This window comes from Somniosus microcephalus, chromosome 3, assembly GCF_052327205.1.
Source record: "Somniosus microcephalus isolate GS21.2 chromosome 3, FLI_Smic_1.0, whole genome shotgun sequence".
Taxonomy (NCBI): domain Eukaryota; kingdom Metazoa; phylum Chordata; class Chondrichthyes; order Squaliformes; family Somniosidae; genus Somniosus; species Somniosus microcephalus.
This window is the reverse complement of record NC_140989.1, coordinates 17,203,882-17,223,635: the sequence shown is the minus strand read 5'-3', so window position 1 is coordinate 17,223,635 and position 19,754 is coordinate 17,203,882. Positions and strand designations below refer to the sequence as shown.

At 47.4% G+C, this 19,754-nt stretch overlaps 1 protein-coding gene across 1 annotated transcript in view; it reads left to right on the top strand.

The window, feature by feature from the left end:
- cd109 (CD109 molecule) overlaps positions 1-19,754 on the top strand; it is a 183,368-nt gene that overhangs the window by 119,310 nt on the left and 44,304 nt on the right. The window contains exons 25-27 of the mRNA XM_085979227.1: positions 6,971-7,199; positions 14,588-14,759; positions 17,713-17,909. Of these exons, the coding sequence (XP_085835353.1) occupies positions 6,971-7,199; positions 14,588-14,759; positions 17,713-17,909 (598 nt within the window). The remainder of the gene's footprint in view (positions 1-6,970; positions 7,200-14,587; positions 14,760-17,712; positions 17,910-19,754) is intronic.

Genomic DNA, 19,754 nt, shown 5'->3' with positions numbered 1-19,754 from the left:
AGGGAAAAAAAGACCAGAATGTGTAGATGAGGAGAGAATGGGTCAGAGTTGATGGAGCGAGAGAGAGAGCGAGAAATGAAGAAGACAGAGTGAAGAACGAGAGACGGAAGGACAGATGAAAGTGGAGAAGAGAAAGAAAGCCAGAAGTGAAAGGGGAGAGAGACAGAAATGACGAGAGAGAAAGAGAGGGGGGTGATGGAGAGAAAGAAAGAAAGTCAGAAGTGAAGGAGGAGAAACGGAAAGCCAGAATAGAAGGAAGACAGAGAAAAAATAAATGAATACATTGTTGGTGAGAGAGAGAAGTGAAGAATCAGAGATGGAAGTGAAGGAGGAAAAGAGGAAAAGTGAAAGAGAAAAAGAAAGAAGGGATAGAGGAGAAACAGTCAGGAGGGAGGGAGCAAAATAAGGAGACCAGAGAGAGAGAATTCGAAGATGTATAAATTTTCATGAATTTGCTGTTTCCAAGATTTACATTACTTTTGACATTTTTACCATGACTAATCCAAGCTTTGCCAAATATTAACCATGACAAAACCACATCCTTAGGTACAGGAGTTTGCTGCTCAGTTTCCACAGGGTTGGGGTTGTAGAGAGGAGGGACAGAGCTGTACACTTCCCAGTGCTATATGCCCACATCTACCTCAGCTTGCCCAGATCAATTGGACGAGTGGATGTCATAGAGTCATAGAGTTTTACAGCACAGAAAGAGGCCCTTCGGCCCATCGTGTCTGCGCCGCCCATCCATCCCTGTCCAGTCTAATCCCATTTTCCAGCATTTGGTCCATAGCCTTGTATGCAATGGCATTTCAAGTGCTCATCCAAATGCTTCTTGAATGTTGTGAGGGTTCCTGCCTCCACCACCCTTTCAGGCATTGAGTTCCACATTCCAACCACCCTCTGGGTGAAAAAGTTCCTCCTGAAATCCCCTCTAAATCTCCTGCCCCTTACCCTGAATCTATGCCCCCTTGTTATTGACCCCCCCACTAAGGGGAAAAGTTCCTCTTTATCTACCCTATCTATGCCCCTCATTATTTTGTACACCTCAATCAGGTCCCCCCTCAGCCTTCTCTGCTCCAAGGAAAACAACTCCAGCCTGTCCAGCCTCTCTTCATAGCTGAGGCGCTCCATCCCAGGTAACATCCTGGTGAATCTTCTCTGCACCCTCTCCAAAGCAATCACATCCTTCCTATAGTGAGGCGACCAGAACTGCACACAATACTCCAGCTGTGGCCTCACCAGCGTTTTGTACAGCTCCATCATAACCTCCCTGCTCTTATATTCTATGCCTCGGCTAATGAAGGCAAGTATCCCATATGCCTTTTTAACCACCTTATCTACCTGCTCCGCTGCCTTCAGGGATCTATGTACATGTACACCAAGGTCCCTCTGACCCTCTGTACTTCCTAGGGTCCTACCACTCATTGTGTATTCCCTTGCCTTATTTGTCCGTCCAAAATGCATCACCTCGCACTTTTCAGGGTTAAATTCCATTTGCCACACGAAAGTACTGCACTCCTTCCAGTGTCTCAAACTTCATACTGTACGGCAATGACCTCACCCCCTCTGGGAACTGCACCTTTACATACCGGGTTCCATCTGCTATCCGTGTTCCTGGATAATACCTCCTCTTTATTGCAGAACAGATTTTTATGTCCCACGACTCCAACTTTTTGCTCAGCACTTCGTCCTCAATGTACACTGGCAAGTTCAAAAATGAAACCACCACCTCCTCTGAATATAGCAGAGTCACCTCCAAGAATTTCTCACCAACTTTCAGAGTGAGCAGCAGTTTTTCCACCTCCTCACGGCCACTGACCGTCACCTCAAATCCCACATTCGGCTTTGGTCGGCAGGCAAAGCAGCTTCCCTCGCCACAGTCCTCATGAACCGCCTGGATAATATCCCAAGCTCGAATCTTCTTATCTTCACACTGCACCACCACTGTGTTTTCTTTACCAAACCTCCTGAGGTCCCGGCCCAAATCCTTGGGCCTCTTTTTTCCCTTTCCCACCACAGTTTCTTCCCTAATTAAACTCCTCTCGGGATGTTTTAAAACAGAGCCGAATAGATTTTGTGTTAATGTGGGAAGGGTTAAGTTCTGAGGTGATGGAGATTTATTATAAAAAAGTATTTTTTAGTGATCACTTGGCTTTGGTTCTTAGAATTAGGAACAGCAGAGTTAAGATCGGTTCAGGGTGTGGATTTTAAACAATCAATACCTGAAAGAAATTGCTTATAAAGAAGGGATTATAAATATAATAAAGAATGCTCGGAAGGAAACTTTGTTCTTGAAAGAAAGAAGAGTTTGGTGGGACAATTTCAAATATGAGGTAAAAGTTTTTTCGGTACGTTATGGGAAAAAGAAGGCGGCAGCTAACCGGCATCGAGAAGAGAATATAAACAAAAGGTTTACGGATGTCTGTAAAGCAGTTGATGGAGGGGATAAGGGAGCTGAGACTAAGTTCCGGGTGCTAAAGGAAGAGTGGGAATTATTGCAAGCTGAAAAATGCAAGGAGGCCATTCTCTGTGTAAAGGCTAGAGATGCATTGGAGGGCGAAAGATGCACTCGATATTTTCCAGAGCAAGAGAAGCTGCGACAGAGATTATCGTTAATTGAGGAGTTGAAGGTTGGGGAGAAGATCATTCATGAAAGTGAGGAGATTTTGGAGGCGGCTAGCAGCTTTTATCAAGAGTTATATACAAAAGAAGACATTTCCAATTTGGCGATGGAGACGGTTAGTGCTTTTATTGAAGAGGGTTTAAAGGAGGATGAGAGAAGCATGTGTGACAAAGAAGTAGGATTAGCGGAAATAAAAGTAGCAATAAGTGGAATGAAGGGGGGGAAAAGCCCAGGGTCCGATGGACTAAGTGCAGAATTTTATAAAGAATTTTGCGAGATTTTAAGTCCATTGCTCTTAGAATTTTTTAAGGAAATTAAAATTGAGGGAAGCCTGGCCCCATCTATGAGGAGAGGTGTCATAAGCTTAGCTTATAAAAATAAAGGGGATAGACAGGATCTGAAGAATTGGAGGCCCATCACATTATTAAATGTGGATTATAAGATCTTGGCGAGGGTTATGGCAAATCGTTTGAAGGAGGTGTTACCGCAGATAGTTTGGCCCTCTCAGTCCTATGGAGTCATAGGCCGGGACATCGCAGACTCTGTGGTCTCAATCCGAGATGCGATAGAGCTCATGGAAGAGAGTGGGAGGGAGGCTTATGTATTAAAGATAGATCAAGAGAAAGCCTTTGATAGGGTCTCTCATGAGTTTTTATTGAAGGTTTTGGAAGCATTTGGTTTCAAGGAAAATTTCATTCAGTGGATAAGGATTTTTTATTCAAACATATTTAGCTGCGTTAAATGTAATGGTTTTTTATCCAAGTATTTTCCGATACAGAGATCAGTGAGATAGGGTTGTCCCCTGTCCCCATTGTTGTACACATTGGTAGCAGAACCATTAGGTTACATGATGTGAAAGAAACAAGGTGTAGTTGGGATTGTGGTCCCCAGTTCTGGGCTGGTGTCGGTGATACACCAATATGCAGATGACACAACCTTAACATTGAGAAATGGGGAGTCAGTGAGGAAAGCTATGGATGTAGTGGAGGAATATTGTAGAGCTTCAGGAGCCAGAGTGAATTATAGTAAGTCCCAATGCCTGGTTGCAGGGAGGGGTAGGGGGGAATGGTTGGGGGAATGTCCCTTTAAGGTGGTGGAGGTTTTGGAAGTTCTGTGGGTGCATATGGGGTGCAAGAAAGACAGGGATGAAGTGGATCGATTAAATTGGGAACCGAAGGTTATGAAAATTAAAAAGATTTTGGGAAGATGGGAAAGAAGGTGGTTGAAAGTGCAAGGAAGGGCGACAGTGGTGTTTGCTCTCCTGCTATCTAAGCTATGGTACTTATTGACGGTGGAGGATATTCCTGAGTGGGCGGAAAAGTCCATCCGAGAGGCTTGTGTGAGGTTTTTATGGGAAGGGAAACCAGCCTTGGTGGCATACAATACCATCATTGGACGGAGAAATCAGGGAGGACTCAATTTTCCAGATATTGATTTGAAGAAGAAATCCTTTAGAATCAAATGGGTGAAGAGATTTCTTCAGAAGTCAAATACAAGTTTTTGGAAGAGTTGTTTTGAGCATTTTTAAAAACGAAGTGGGATAGGAGGGCAGGGGATATTGTATATGGAATACAATAATATGTTTTTGAAATCGATTAAACTTCTCCCTAGGTTTTATAAGGGGGTTGTAGAGACTTGGGCCCAATTTTTAAAGGGTGTGCAGTTTATGCCCAAGGGGGCTGAGGAATTTTTAGAACAGTCTTTATTTTTGAACAGGTGGGTCAACATCGAAGGAGAGGTTTTACTTAATCAAGCTTTTATAAAAGCTGGGATTATATCTGTGAAAGTTGTATTATATGAGGTAATTCCAGGTTGGTTGCCGGAAGCGATAGTGAGGGACATGGTGTGGGAGGAGGATCAGGAGGTAGAAGGAAAACCAATAGGACTCATGTATGAGAAGATTGTGAGGGCAATGCCACAGGATTGGATGGAAGAAATAAATGCGGAAATCTCCAAAGGAAGTTAAATGCGTCCTGCTTTTCCAAGCTTTCTGCTGGAGAAAGGGGGAGAGTTGGTCCAATTTGACAACTGTAATACTCGAGATTTCTATGAGGTATTTAGAGAATGGAGATTCAAGACACCTGCAGGTCAGGAGTTTTGGCAGAGTATATACCCACAGCTGGACTTCAACAGGATTTGGAAGGGAGTGTGGGCCAATTTTAAATGCCCAGAATGGATTGAACTGGATTTCAAATTGGCTCATAACCGGATTTTTACCATGACGGTCTTGTGCAAGATTGGACGAGTGGAGGCGGCAACTTGCCCAATGTGTCCCATTTACTGGTGTTATGTCCGCAGTTAAATGACTTTAAGTACTATGTTCGACAGTTGTGTGAAGCTTTTTTGCTGGGTGGGGACCGAAGAGCGAGAATGGGAATCCCGTGGGACTCAATTTTGAGATGGGGATTGCAGGAGAGTCTGCCAGAGTCTAGCGGAGCGGCAATTAATTTAATGTTCAGTTTGGCTAGATTCGTGATTGTGCAAAGAAGGAATGCTCTGTTTTTTAAGGGGAGGAGAATCAATCTAAAAGAGTATTTTAAATATAAGCTAAAAGATCATTATAAGGCTCTGTGGATGTTTTATTCAGAAAGGAATTTAAGGACAGTATTTTACAACCAATTTTTAAAGTACAATCGATTAATATATGTTACAGGTGACAAATTAAACTTCAGGTTTTGATGTTAAAATGTGTTGGCAGAATGGCTGTGCAGAGCAGTGGAATTGATTTGTATCATACAATGTAATGATCACGATGTTGTAAATGTTCTTAATGTTCAATAAAGTATAATATTAAAAAAAAAGTGGGTAGCGCACTCACCCTCTGAGTCAGACTGTCGTGGGTTCAAGTCCCACTCCAGAGACTTGAGCACAAAATCTAGGTTGGCACTCCCAATGCAGTACTGAGGGAGGGCTGCACTCTCAGATGAGATGTTAAAACAAGACCCCATCTGCCCTGTTGGGTGGGATTAAAAGATCCCATGGCACTATTTTGAAGAAGAGCAGGGGAGTTCTCCCCAGTGTCCCGGCCAATGTTTATCCCTCAACCAACATCACTAAAACAGATTATTTGATCATTGCCACATTGCTGTTTGTGGGAGCTTGCTGTGTGAAAATTGGCTGCTGTGTTTCTTACTTTACAACAGTGATTGCACTTCAATAAGTACTTCATTGGCTGTACTGCACTTTGGGACGTCCTGAAGTCATGAAAGGCGCTATATAAATGCAAGTTTTTCTTTCTTACGGTCCATGCGGGCGCACCAAGGGTTTTTTTTAGTGGCAGATATTGTGTTGTCCGGGACACTTGGGATATGTAACCCTGACTGTTATATTATTAACACTAAATAGCTTAAGGTAATGAGGCCAATTGAAAAGCCTCCATAGCTGGGATCAGCAGAGGCTTGACGCTTCCTGAGGAACAGTCGGCAGTTCGAAAATGTCACCTGGCTCAAGTTGCGGGTCAGAAGGTCCATGCTGGTGTTTATGCTCCACACGAGCCTCCTCCCACCCTTCTTCATCTCACCCTATCAGCATTTCCATCTATTCCTTCCTCCCTCATGTGTTTATCTAGATTTCCCTTAAATGCATCTATACTATTTGCCTCAACCACTCCTTGTGGTAGTGAGTTCCACATTCTAATCATCCTCTGGGTAAAGAAGTTCCTCCTGAATTCCTTATTGGACGTAGAATCATTGAATCGCACAGCAGAGAAGGAGGCCATGTGGCCCATCATGCCTGTGCCGGCTCTTTGAACGAGCTCTCCAATTACTCCCACTCCCCCCTGCTCTTTCCCCATAGCCCTATAATTTTTTCCCTTCAAGTCTGTATCCAATTCCCTTTTGAAAGTTATTGTTGAATCTGCTTCCACCGCCCTTTCAGGCAGCCCATTCCAGATCACAACAACTCGCCGCGTAAAAAATAATTCCTCATGTCACCCCTAGTTCATTTTGCCAATCACCTTAAATCTGTGTCTTCTGTCTTCTGGTTACTGACCCTTCTGTCACTGGAAGCAGTTTCTGTGTTTTCCCTAATTAGTGACTATCTTATATTTCTGGCCACTAGTTTTGGAATTCCCCACGAGTGGAAACATCTTTTCTATGTCTACACTATTGAGCCCCTTCATGATTTTAAAGCCAGTCATCCCTCAGCCTTCTCTTTCCTAGGGATAAGAGCCCCAGCCTGTTCAGTCTTACTTGCTAGTTGTATCCTCTCAGTTCTGGTATCATCCTTGTAAATCTTTTTTTTTGCACTTTATGCAGTGCTTCTATGTCCTTTTTGTAATATATGGACCAGGACAGCAGTGTTAAATATTTAAAAATTATATATTTTTTTCCTTTTTCTTTTCCAATAAAGGTTGTCGGCCTTTGTCCTGAGGTGCTTCTTGCAGGCTCAGGATTTCATTTATATTGACCCTGGGGTGTTGGACAGAATCGTGCTCTGGGTAATGAGCCACCAGAATAAAACCGGCGAATTCTGGGAGCCCGGGCGAGTTATCCATACAGAGCTACAGGGTGGACAGAGTGGACTGACATCTCTCACTGCTTATGTACTGACGGCCCTGTTGGAGGATAAGAGCTACATGGTATGTCTGATGGTCTTTGTATCGTTTCCTGAATAAATTATTACTCCGTGCTCACTGTCTGGTACAGTGCTTTGGAACAACTCCACCTCTTCCCCCTGTAGGAATTAAACAACGAGGTTGGGGTTATTGTCTCTGGCCAGTCAGAAGCCTCTGAGCTGCTCCAGGGACCCCCGTGTGGTTTCGAAGCACTCCCCTATTCCTGGTTCTGACCGCCGGACTTATTCGGTAGCGATGTAGACAGAAAACGTGACTCGTGGTTTGGGTGCAAAACAGACCAGTATTTATTGAAACAAAAAGAAAGAAACAACTTAAAATAATCGATACAGCACTTATGCCTGGTACAGCACTTTTGCTTAATGCAGTACACTCAGTGTCCACTAGAGCGCTCCTTGCTCAGTGCAACACTCCTTTAAATGCAGCACTTTAAAAACAGCTACACAGTGTTTACCACAGCACTTCTCTGCTAAGTGCAACACTCCTTTTTAATACAGGACTTTAAAAACATCTACACAGTGTTCACCACAGCACTTCTCTGCTTGGTGCAACACTCCTTTTAATACAGTTTTAAATACAGTACTTTAAAAACAGCTACACAGTGTTCACCACAGCACTTCTCTGCTTGGTGCAACACCCCTTTTAATACAGTTTCAATACAGAACTCAGTGTTCACTATAACACTTTTCTGCTAGTGCAACACCATCTTACTTAAATGGGAGGGGGGGAGAAATGGACACAACGAGGGAAAAACGACTAAAATCACAGTTCTAACAAAATTCCCACTTAATTCCCACCCCTATACCTATCCTAAGTTGCCTTGTAAAGGGGCCAGAAAAATATATGCTCACCAATGAAAACGCCTTCCCCATGCCCTGCGATCTTTGATCTTCACTGCCCTGAAGTAAAAACACCCCAGTATTTTAAAAGTAAACTGCTGGTGTTCCACTTCTTCAGGCAGACTCCCATGTTGTAGAGGACACAGAGGCGAGGCCAGACAGAGAGATGGCTTCTGAGAAGCTATCTTTTATACCCCATTTGGGGCCCGCCCAAATTCGGATGTATCTGGGCTAAACAAAAGGGATCCAAACTGCCCCATTGTCTATAATGGGTTTGGCTGAATTACCCATTCGTTTAAACTGTTTCCAGTTCAAATGTGTCCATTGTCTGTGATGGCTTTGAATAAAGTTGCAGTTTAAATGTGTCCTTTGAATAAAGCTGCCATGGTTTGAAATGTGTCCTCATTGTCTGTGATGGGCTTTGAATGTATTCCCATTCACCATGATGGGTTTGAATGAAACTGCCTTGGTGAAAAAAAGCATGTCTATTTCCTTGATTGCTTTGAGTAAACAGCCATGAAGGTATTGTAAACAGAAAGTCATTGTCCTTGTGGTCACCCGAAACCGCAGTCTTAAGTGGATAATCCTTTGTGTACACAAAGTAGCAGTTTCTGTAAACACATCGATTGTCTGCGACAGGGAGGGGAACTCCCCTTTGATTGGCAGATTGACTGCCCCATTGAACCTTTTCACAGACACATCCAAGCTGCCTTTTCAAGTCCTTTATCTTCTGCCATGCGGTCTGATGGCCATTTTGATCCCCTGGCTTTTTAAAGGTATATTACCCAGGTATTCTTTAATCAAAATTCATCTTCAGAACTGTAGGAAATTTCAAAATTATTGCAAAATCCTACAGTCCCCCATCGGACACTAAAACTTGCTTGTAGTATCTTTGCCAAAAATGAGCAATAATTTCTGACTCCCCCACAAACAACCTTCCCTTATACTTAAATTAAATCTATCTTTGATCCCCCGACACCTCCATCTTCCCTGCCCAGAGAGAATCGTAGTACGCCAGGCATCTATTGACAGAAAACCCAAAATTAATTAAATAATCAATACACGGAGGGGGTCCAATGCCCCTGCACCACTTATATTCACAATAAGTCAAGCATGGAGGGATTCTGCACCCCTGCACCGCTTGTAACATAATTTTAACATGATACAACATCTTTAAAGGGATTGTTGCCCAGCCAACATATCTGCTAAAAATAACAGATGGAAGACAAACGAGCTTCCTTTAACTCCAAACAAGCAGTAAAATAATTAACAAGTTCTGTAAATTCTTAGTCTTAAATTGCATTTCCAGCAGCAGTTTTAAATGTTGTGGGCATCTGTTTCCTGCAGACCCCTTCCTTCGTGGACTAGGGGTGCTTCCTCTCTCGAATCCCATGACACGCTGGTCCCCTGTGCTTTCCGGAACTCTGAAAAAGGCAAAGAAAACATCTCGCCAGGTCCCCTGGCTCGGGGGAGTGTAATCAGGTCCCGTGACCTTGATCCACAATACAATTCTGGAACGGTACCACACTCAAAACTTATACACTAATATTAATTGCAATATAAAAATTAAAATTAACACGTTCTACCTTAATACACGTTCTACCTTAACCTTATATACACTACTTGAACAAAACTATATACAAGCGCCGCCCGTCTCCGGGCGGCCAGCTTAATCCCTGGTTGGGCTGCCAGAGGCTGCTCCCTGTGGCATGGCTGGACTGATTCCAGCTTCTAGTCCCTCGCAGCTGATGGCTGCTAGTTGGGGACCTCTGCCTTTTGGCCTCTCCCTGACTCGGGAGACCTCCCTACTCCAATGTAAAGTGGGTGACCATACTTTCTTGGGCTGGGGAACCTGAAGAGATCTCCTAGGGAGTGTTGCCGGGGGGAGCTACCCTGGCAAGCAGACCCTCAGCTCGGGTCACACTCCCTGCTGGCTGGGGACCTCCTCCTTTGGGTCCCTCCCTTCCCAAACCTGGGCTGGGGACAGGCAATCCCTTGCACCAACTGCCGGTGGCTGAGAGCCTTCCCCTTTAGGTCTAAAACCTGGTTCAGGCTCCTCCCCGGAGTCCCACAAGAGAGGGGGAATTGCTCGGGCCAAGTGCTGGGGAGCTTCTACAATCCCAGCTGCCTGTTCCCCTGCCCCCTGCTTAAACAAACTGCATTGTCTGATATAACTGGCTGACTGCCAGTAATCCTGTTCAAAATCATGAATGGCTCCTCCCCTGACACAAGCCGCAGCGCCTGCCTGTGCAGCCTGTGAACTTGGACCTGCTGTGGGCTGGGGATTTCTATTCTCAGGTTCACTCCCAGCTGCCTGTTTCCCTGTGGGTCCCATTAAGCTAGATGGGACCCTGTTAGACCGGGGTGAATTGGTCAGGTCCTCCGAGTGGACCACCATGCTGGAGGCTCCAGTCTCCACTGAATATCTCCCCTGCACCATCTCCACCCCCATCTCAACATAGGGCCTGCTCCCCTCAGCATTTTCGCGGGGACACAGGTCAACAGGCTGCGCTGGCTCTAGCCATTGCTGGGAGTGGGATGGGGCAGACGGGGTCACTACGCTCCCCTGGCCAGTCAGAAGAGACCGCACTGCCTCCAATAGTGACTCGACCCAGGCGGGGGGAAATTCCTGCCTCTACCACCTCATCCTGCACCCCCCTTTGCTGCCAGAGCTCCTGAAAGCTCGGACCTGCCTTCGGGCTGATCAGACATATCATCCCCTTGGCCCTCCTTAAAGCCATCTTCAGGCTTTCTATCTCTGCCCTACAGGGGCCATGATCTGCTTCCTCAAACCCTTGCTCGCAGGCCAGCTTATATGCTGCTTTTACTTCCCTAACCTTCTCCTCCTGCTCTTTTATTTCTAGTATGAGGCAAGCGTTCTCCTCCCACACCCTCATCTCATTGCTCTTGGCCTCATCAACTAGGCACTTCAGGTACTCTGACTCGTGCCTCGTGTGGCTTTTGCCCTCACTAAACTTAACTACCAGGCACTCTACCTTGGCCTGGTATTCTTCAACCTTCCTTTCCCTATCCCAACTCTCTGCCCTGGCTTCCCTAAGCCTGCGGGTAACCTCCCCAAGCCTGCGGGAACCTAACCACAAACAAACCAGTGGGATAAAAAGAAACCCAATAACTGCTGCTCTCTCCAGACTCAAACCACTCTCTGCCACATCGCACACCATTGCCGACATCCTGCCGCGGTCGTTATTTTGTAGGAATTAAACAACGGGGTTGGGGTTATTGTCTCTGGCCAGTCAGAAGCCTCTGAGCTGCTCCAGGGACCCCCGTGTGGTTTCAAAGCGCTCCCCTATTCTTGGTTCTGACTGCCGGACTTATTCGGTAGCGATGTAGACAGAAAACGTGACTCATGGTTTGGATGCAAAACAGATCAGTATTTATTAAAACAAAAAGAAAGAAACAACTTAAAATAATCGATACAGCACTTATGCCTGGTACAGCACTTTTGCTTAATGCAGTACACTCAGTGTCCACTAGAGTGCTCCTTGCACAGTGCAACACTCCTTTAAATGCAGCACTTTAAAAACAGCTACACAGTGTTTACCACAGCACTTCTCTGCTAGGTGCAACACTCCTTTTTAATACAGGACTTTAAAAACATCTACACAGTGTTCACCACAGCACTTCTCTGCTTGGTGCAACACTCCTTTTAATACAGTTTTAAATACAGTACTTTAAAAACAGCTACACAGTGTTCACCACAGCACTTCTCTGCTTGGTGCAACACCCCTTTTAATACAGTTTCAATACAGAACTCAGTGTTCACTATAACACTTTTCTGCTAGTGCAACACTGTCTTACTTAAATGGGAGGGGGGGAGAAATGGACACAACGAGGGAAAAACAGCTAAAATCACAGTTCTAACAAAATTCCCACTTAATTCCCACCCCTATACCTATCCTAAGTTGCCTTGTAAAGGAGCCAGAAAAATATATGCTCACCAATGAAAACACCTTCCCCGTGCCCTGCGATCTTTGATATTCACTGCCCCGAAGTAAAAACACCCCAGTATTTTAAAAGTAAACTGCTGGTGTTCCACTTCTTCAGGCAGACTCCCATGTTGTAGAAGGCACAGAGGCGAGGCCAGAGAGAGAGATGGCTTCTGAGAAGCTATCTTTTATACCCCATTTGGGGCCCGCCAAAATACGGATGTATCTGGGCTAAACAAAAGGGATCCAAACTGCCCCATTGTCTATAATGGGTTTGGATGAATTACCCATTCGTTTAAACTGTTTCCAGTTCAAATGTGTCCATTGTCTATGATGGCTTTGAATAAAGTGGCACTTTAAATGTGTCCTTTGAATAAAGCTGCTGTGGTTTGAAATGTGTCCTCATTGTCTGTGATGGGTTTTGAATGTATTCCCATTCATCATGATGGGTTTGAATGAAACTGCCTTGGTGAAAAAAAGCATGTCTATTTCCTTGATTGCTTTGAGTAAACAGCCATGAAGTTATTGTAAACAGAAAGTTATTGGCCTGGTGGTCACCGGAAACTGCAGTCTGAAGTGGATAATCTTTTGTGTGCACAAAGTAGCAGTTTCTGTAAACACATCGATTGTCTGCGGCAGGGAGGGGAACTCCCCTTTGATTGGCAGATTGACTGCCCCATTGAACCTTTTCACAGACACATCCAAACTGCCTTTTCAAGTCCTTTATCTTCTGCCATGTGGTCTGACGGCCATTTTGATCCCCTGGATTTTTAAAGGTATATTACCCAGGTATTCTTTAATCAAAATTCATCTTCAGAACCGTAGGAAATTTTGAAATTATTGCGAAATCCTACCCCACCTCCCCCCATCACTGTCATATCTCCCCTCTTACCAATCCCTCTTTTCTGGCCCCACTGCGGTAATTTTTAGCAACAACAACTTGTATTTATAGAGCGCCTTTACTGTAGTAAAATGTCCCAAGGCGCTTCACAGGAGTGATTAGCAAACAAAATTTGACACCGAGCCACATAAGGAGATATTGGGACAGACGACCAAAAGCTTGTTCAAAGAGGTAGGTCTTAAAGGAGGAAAGGGAGGTAGTGAGGCGGAGAGGTTTAGGGAGAGAATTCCAGAGCTTAGGGCCTAGGCAACAGAAGGCATGGCCTCCAATGGTGGAGCGATTATAATCAGGGATGCTCAAGAGGGCAGAATTAGAGGAGCGCAGATATTTCGGGAGGGTTGTGGGGCTGAAGGAGATTACAGAGATAGGAAGGGGCGAGGCCATGGAGGGATTTGAAAACAAGGATGAGAATTTAGGTGTTTCTTAACCGGGAGCCAATGTAGGTCAGTGAGCACAGGGGTGATGGATGAATGGAACTTGGTGCGAGTTAGGACACGGGCAGCCGAGTTTTGGATGACCTCAAGTTTCCGTAGGGTCGAACGTGGGAAGCTGGCAGGAGTGCATTGGAATAGTCAAGTCTAGAGGTAACAAAGGCATGGATCAGGCATTAATGAATAAATACTTTAAAAGTTTAGCTTAAGAAAACAAAAAACTGGTGCTGGCAAGGCCAGCATTTATTGCCCATCCCTAGTTGCCCTTGAGAAGGTGGTGGTGAGCCGCCTTCTTGAACCGCTGCAGTTCGTGTGGTGAAGGTACTCCCACAGTGCTGTTAGGGAGAGAGTTCCAGGATTTTGACTCAGCGACGATGAAGGAACGGCGATAAATGTGCAAGTCAGGATGGTGCGTGAGGAACTTGGAGGCGATGGTGTTCTCATGTTACTGCTGCTCTTGCCCATCTCTGTGGTTGAGGTCACAGGGCTGGCAGGTGCTGTTCAAGTGACCTTGTGAGTTGCTGCAGTGCATCCTGTAGATGGTACACACTGAAGCCATAGTGCGGCAATGGCTGAGGGGGTGGATATTGAGCACAGTTTGGCTCCTCCTCATGATAAGTTGTTGTTGATGGAATGGGCCTATTTGACCTCACACATGAAGCCTGGTTGCTTGATGGAGATGCCAGCAGTGTTGTCACTGGCCCATGGACTCTTACACCAGCACCAATCAGGGGAGGAAGGAAATAAATGGGAGGAGGGGAAAGGTTTATTGAAAACAATTCCCATTGCTAGTCAACTGTGTCAGCTGTGGGTATCACCCTCGCCTCTGAGTCAGAAGGTTGTGGGTTTAAGTCCCACTCCAGAGACTTGAGCACAAAAATCTAGGTTGACACTCCAGTGCAGTGCTGAGGGAGCGCTGCACTGTCAGAGATGCCGTCTTTCGGATGAGACGTTAAACCGAGGCCCCGTCTGCTCTCTCAGGTGGATGTAAAAGATCCCTTGGCACTACACTTCAAAAAGTACTTCACTGGCTGTAAAGCGCTTTGGGACGTCCGGTGGTCATGAAAGGCACTATAAAAATGCAAGTCTTTATTTTCTTTCAATCAAGAAAACACCGAGCCTGCTCCGTCATCCAACGTAATAACGGCTTGTTCTTTATGAGTTTAAAGACACACTATCCTTTGAGCCCGTCCATATTTTGCCGCGATTTGAGCTTTTGTTCTTTTATATCTTGTTAGCGTGTCCTGAAAATGATTTTGAATATTGTTTGTTCCAGAGCAAAACTTTAGGTCAGGTGTCAGATGCTGTATTGTATCTCGAAGGCAAGCTACGTGATGGAATCAGCAGCAACTATACCCTCTCCCTCGTGACATATGCTTTAACCTTGGCCAAGAGCATCTACGCAGAGGAAGCCCTCAGCCAGCTGAACGACAAAGCAGACCAACAGGGTAAGGCTGACAGTCGCCATTGTGAAATAACACGTGTCTTTTTTTATAAATAGGTTGGAATTTTGTTTGGTCGGATTTAAAGATTGGACGTTGAGATTAAAACACTGAGTGTATGTTTCTACTGGGGCTGGCTGCTGATTCCCTCGATTATAGAAGATTCAGGGGTGAAATGATGGATAGAGAGAAACTATCGCCTCTGGTGGAGGAATCCAGAACAAGGGGATATGACCTTAAAATTAGAGCCAGGTCGCCAGGGGTGATGTCAGGAAGCACTTCTTCACACACTTGCCTGGATGAGTGCAGCTCCAACAACACTCAAGAAGCTCGACACCATCCAGGACAAAGCAGCCCGCTTGATTGGCACCCCATCCATCACCTTAAACATTCACTCCCTCCACCACCGGTGTACCATGGCTGCAATGTGTACCATCTACAAGATGCACTGCAGCAACTCGGCAGCACGGTAGCATAGTGGTTAGCACTGTTGCCTCGCAGCGCCAGGGACCCGGGTTCAAATCCGGCCTCGGGTGACTGTCTGTGTGGAGTTTGCACATTCTCCCCGTGTTTGCGTGGGTTTCCTCCGGGTGCTCCGGTTTCCTCCCACAGTCCAAAGATGTGCGGGTTAGGTTGATTGGCCATGATAAAAATTGGCCCTTAGTGTTAGGGGGGATTAAATACGTGGGGTTACGGGGTTACGGGGATAGGGCTTGGGTGGGATGGCTGTCAGTGTAGGGACCGGGTGCTAGGGTTTGGATGATCAGCCATGATCTCGTCGAATGGCGGAGCAGGCTCGAAGGGCCGAATGGCCTACTCCTGCTCCTATCTTCTATGTTTCTATGTTTCTAACTCGCCAAGGCTTCTTCGGCAGCACCTCCCAAACCCGCGACCTCTTCCACCTAGAAGGACAAGGGCAGCAGGCACATGGGAACACCACCACCTCCAAGTTTCCCTCCAAGTCACACACCATCCTGACTTAGAAGTATATCGCCAATCCTTCATCGTCGCTGGGTCAAAATCCTGGAACTCCCTCCCTAACAGCACTGTGGGAGCACCTTCACCACACGGACTGCAGCGGTTCAAGAAGGCGGCTCACCACCACCTTCTCAAGGGTAACTAGGGATGGGCAATAAATGCCAGCGACGCCCACATCTCATAAGCGAATAAAAAAAAACCAAAGGGCGGTGGAAATCTGGACCTCTCTCCCCTAATAAGCTGTTGAGGCTGGGGGACAATTGAAAAGTTCAAAACTGAGATTGATAGATTTTGGTTAGGCAAGGGAGTTAAAGGTTACAGAGCCAAGGCGGGTGGCTGGAGTAGAGATACAGATCAGCCGTGATCGAACTGAATGACAGGACATGCTCGAGGGGCTGAACGGCCTCCTTCTGTTCTTGCATTCCTACATCAGTACTGAATGATGCATTACCATGGGGTAATTGAAACTAAAAAGTGATACCTTTGCAGAGATTTTTGGACAAAGACACGTCTTCCAAACCCATTTCCCTCTTCACCCAATCACTTTAAAAATGAGTAACTTGACAAAGCATGAGTCAAAGGGTCTCATGGACAGAGCAATCAAACATATATTTGATCATCGTAATGAAGCATGTAGGTCATTTTTTTTGACTGCTAACATATGTAATCCCAGCCAGCAAATGTCAGACAAAAACCTGAAGGATTAACGGCCTATAAAAGAGTTGAAATATTTCAGATTTAAAAAAAAATAATTCTCGGGATCTGAGCGTCGCTAGCAAGGCCAGCATTTATTGTCCATACCTAGTTGCTCTTGAAAGGGTGGTGGTGGTGGTCGGCCTTCTTCTTGAACTGCTGCAGTCCGTGTGGTGAAGGTGCGCCCACAGTACTGTTAGGAAGGGAGTTCCAGGATTTTGACCCAGTGACGATGAAGGAACGGCGATATATTTCCAAGTCGTGGTGGGGTGTGATTTGGAGTTAACTTTGAGATGATGGTGATCCCATGCACCTGCTGCCCTTGTCCTTCTAGGTGGTGGAGGTGCTGTCGACGAAGCCTTGGCGAGTTGCTGCAGTGCATCTTGTAGAGAGCACACACTGCAGCCACGGTGGAGGGAGTGAATGTTTAAGGTGGTAGATGGACTGCCTCTGTCCTGGATGGTGTCGAGCTGCTTGAGTGTTCATGCGCATCCTCAATTTCTTCACCCCATCATTGGCAGCTGTGCCTTCAGCTGCCTAGGTCCTGAGCTGCGGAGTTCCCTCCTTAAACCTCTCTACCTCTCCTCCTTTAAGATGCTCCTTAACACCTACCTCTTTGACGAAGCTTTTGGTCACCTGCCCTAATTCTCCTTGTGTGGCTCAGTGTCAAATTGTCGTCTGATAACACTCCTGTGAAGTGCCGTGGGGCATTTTATTATGTTAAATGCGCTATATAAATACAAGTTGTTGTTCCAACTACACCCATTCCAAGCAAGTGGAGAGTATTTCCATCACACCCTTGACTTTGCCAAATCTCAAGAGCAAATGTATATTAAAAAGGTGTTAATCACTCCTCCTTTATCTGGAAATCTATTCCACGTAAGAAATAGGAGCAGGAGTCGGCCATTTGGCCCTTTGAGCCTGCTCCGCCATTCAATGAGATCATGGCTGATCTTCGACCTCATCTCCACGTTCCTGCCCGATCCCATATCCCTTGATTCCCTTAATATCCAAAAATCTATCGATCTCTGTCTTGAATATACTCAACGACTGAGCCTCCACAGCCCTCTGGGGTAGAGAATTCCAAAGATTCACCACCCTCCGAGTGAAGAAATTTCTCCTCATCTCAGTCCTGAATGGCCGACCCCGTATTCTGAGAGTGTGAGCCCTGGTTCTGTGACTTGGGACATACCTACTTCTGTGGAGAGGGTTGGGGCAAGGGAGACCTTCCTTCGAACCTGCACACTTCAGAGTAAAGATTGCTCATTGCCTTTCTCCTTTGTCACAGGTGGTGTCAGGTTCTGGTCGTCTCCCACAAACAGACCTTCCACGTGGTGGGGCCAAAAGACCCTTTCATCGGACATCGAAGTAGCCGCCTACGCTCTGTTGTCGCACTGGAAGCAGGGCAGACTGTCGGAGGGGGTCCCCGTCATGCAGTGGCTCAGTCAGCGCAGGAACCATCTCGGAGGCTTCTCCTCAACACAGGTACGCTACGAACAGCGCTCGCCAGCTCAGTGCCTGGTCTGAAACAGGCTCCGTGTCCGCCAGCTCAGTGCCTGGTCTGAAACAGGCTCCGTGTCCACCAGCTCAGTGTCTGATCTGAGACAGGCTCCGTGTCTACCCGCTCAATGCCCGGTCTGAAACAGGCTCCGTGTCCGCCCGCTCAGTGCCTGGTCTGAAACAGGCTCCGTGTCCGCCCGCTCAGTGCCTGGTCTGAAACAGGCTCCGTGTCCACCAGCTCAGTGCCTGGTCTGAAACAGGCTCCGTTTCCGCCCGCTCAGTGCCTGGTCTGAAACAGGCTCCGTGTCCGCCCGCTCAGTGTCTGATCTGAGACAGGCTCCGTGTCTACCCGCTCAATGCCTGGTCTGAAACAGGCTCCGTTTCCGCCCGCTCAGTGCCTGGTCTGAAACAGGCTCCGTGTCTACCCGCTCAATGCCTGGTCTGAAACAGGCTCCGTTTCCGCCCGCTCAGTGCCTGGTCTGAAACAGGCTCCGTGTCCACCAGCTCAGTGCCTGGTCTGAAACAGGCTCCGTTTCCGCCCGCTCAGTGTCTGATCTGAGACAGGCTCCGTGTCTACCCGCTCAGTGCCCGGTCTGAAACAGGCTCCGTTTCCACCAGCTTAGTGCCTGGTCTGAAACAGGCTCCGTTTCCGCCCACTCAGTGCCTGGTCTGAAACAGGCTCCATGTCTGCCCGCTCAGGACCTGGTCTGAAACAGGCTCCGTTTCCACCCGCTCGGTGCCTGGTCTGAAACAGGCTCCGTGTTCACCCGCTCAGTGCCTGGTCTGAAACAGGCTCCATGTCCGCCCGCTCAGTGCCTGGTCTGAAACAGGCTCCGTGTCCGCCCGCTCAGTGCCTGGTCTGAAACAGGCTCCGTGTCCGCCCGCTCAGTGCTTGGTCTGAATCGGGTTCCGTTTCCGCCCGCTCGGTGCCTGGTCTGAAACAGGCTCCGTGTCCGCCCGCTCAGTGCCTGGTCTGAAACAGGCTCCGTGTCCACCCGCTCAGTGCCTGGTCTGAAACAGGCTCCGTGTCCACCAGCTCAGTGCCTGGTCTGAATCGGGTTCCGTTTCCGCCCGCTCAGTGCCTGGTCTGAAACAGGCTCCATGTCCGCCCGCTCAGTGCCTGGTCTGAAAGAGGCTCCGTTTCCGCCCGCTCAGTGCCTGGTCTGAAACAGGCTCCGTGTCCGCCCGCTCAGTGCCTGGTCTGAAACAGGCTTCGTGTCTGCCCGCTCATTGCCTGGTCTGAAAGAGGCTCCGTTTCCGCCCGCTCGGTGCCTGGTCTGAAACAGGCTCCGTGTCTGCCCGCTCAGTGCCTGGTCTGAAACAGGCTCCGTGTCCGCCCGCTCAGTGCCTGGTCTGAAACAGGCTCCGTGTCCACCAGCTCAGTGCCTGGTCCGAAACAGGCTCCGTGTCCGCCCGCTCAGTGCCTGGTCTGAAACAGGCTCCGTTACTGCCCACTCAGTGCCCGGTCTGAAACAGGCTCCGTTACTGCCCGCTCAGTGCCTGGTCTGAAACGGGCTCCGTGTCCACCTGCTCAGTGCCTGGTCTGAAACAGGCTCCATGTCCATCCGCTCAGTGCCTGGTCCGAAACAGGCTCCATGTCCGCCCGCTCAGTGCCTGGTCCGAAACAGGCTCCGTGTCTACCCGCTCAGTGCCTGGTCTGAAACAGGCTCCATGTCCATCCGCTCAGTGCCTGGTCCAAAACAGGCTCCATGTCCACCTGCTCAGTGCCTGGTCTGAAACAGGCTCCATGTCCATCCGCTCAGTGCCTGGTCTGAAACAGGCTCCGTTTCCGCCCACTCGGTGCCTGGTCTGAAGCGGCTCCATGTCCGC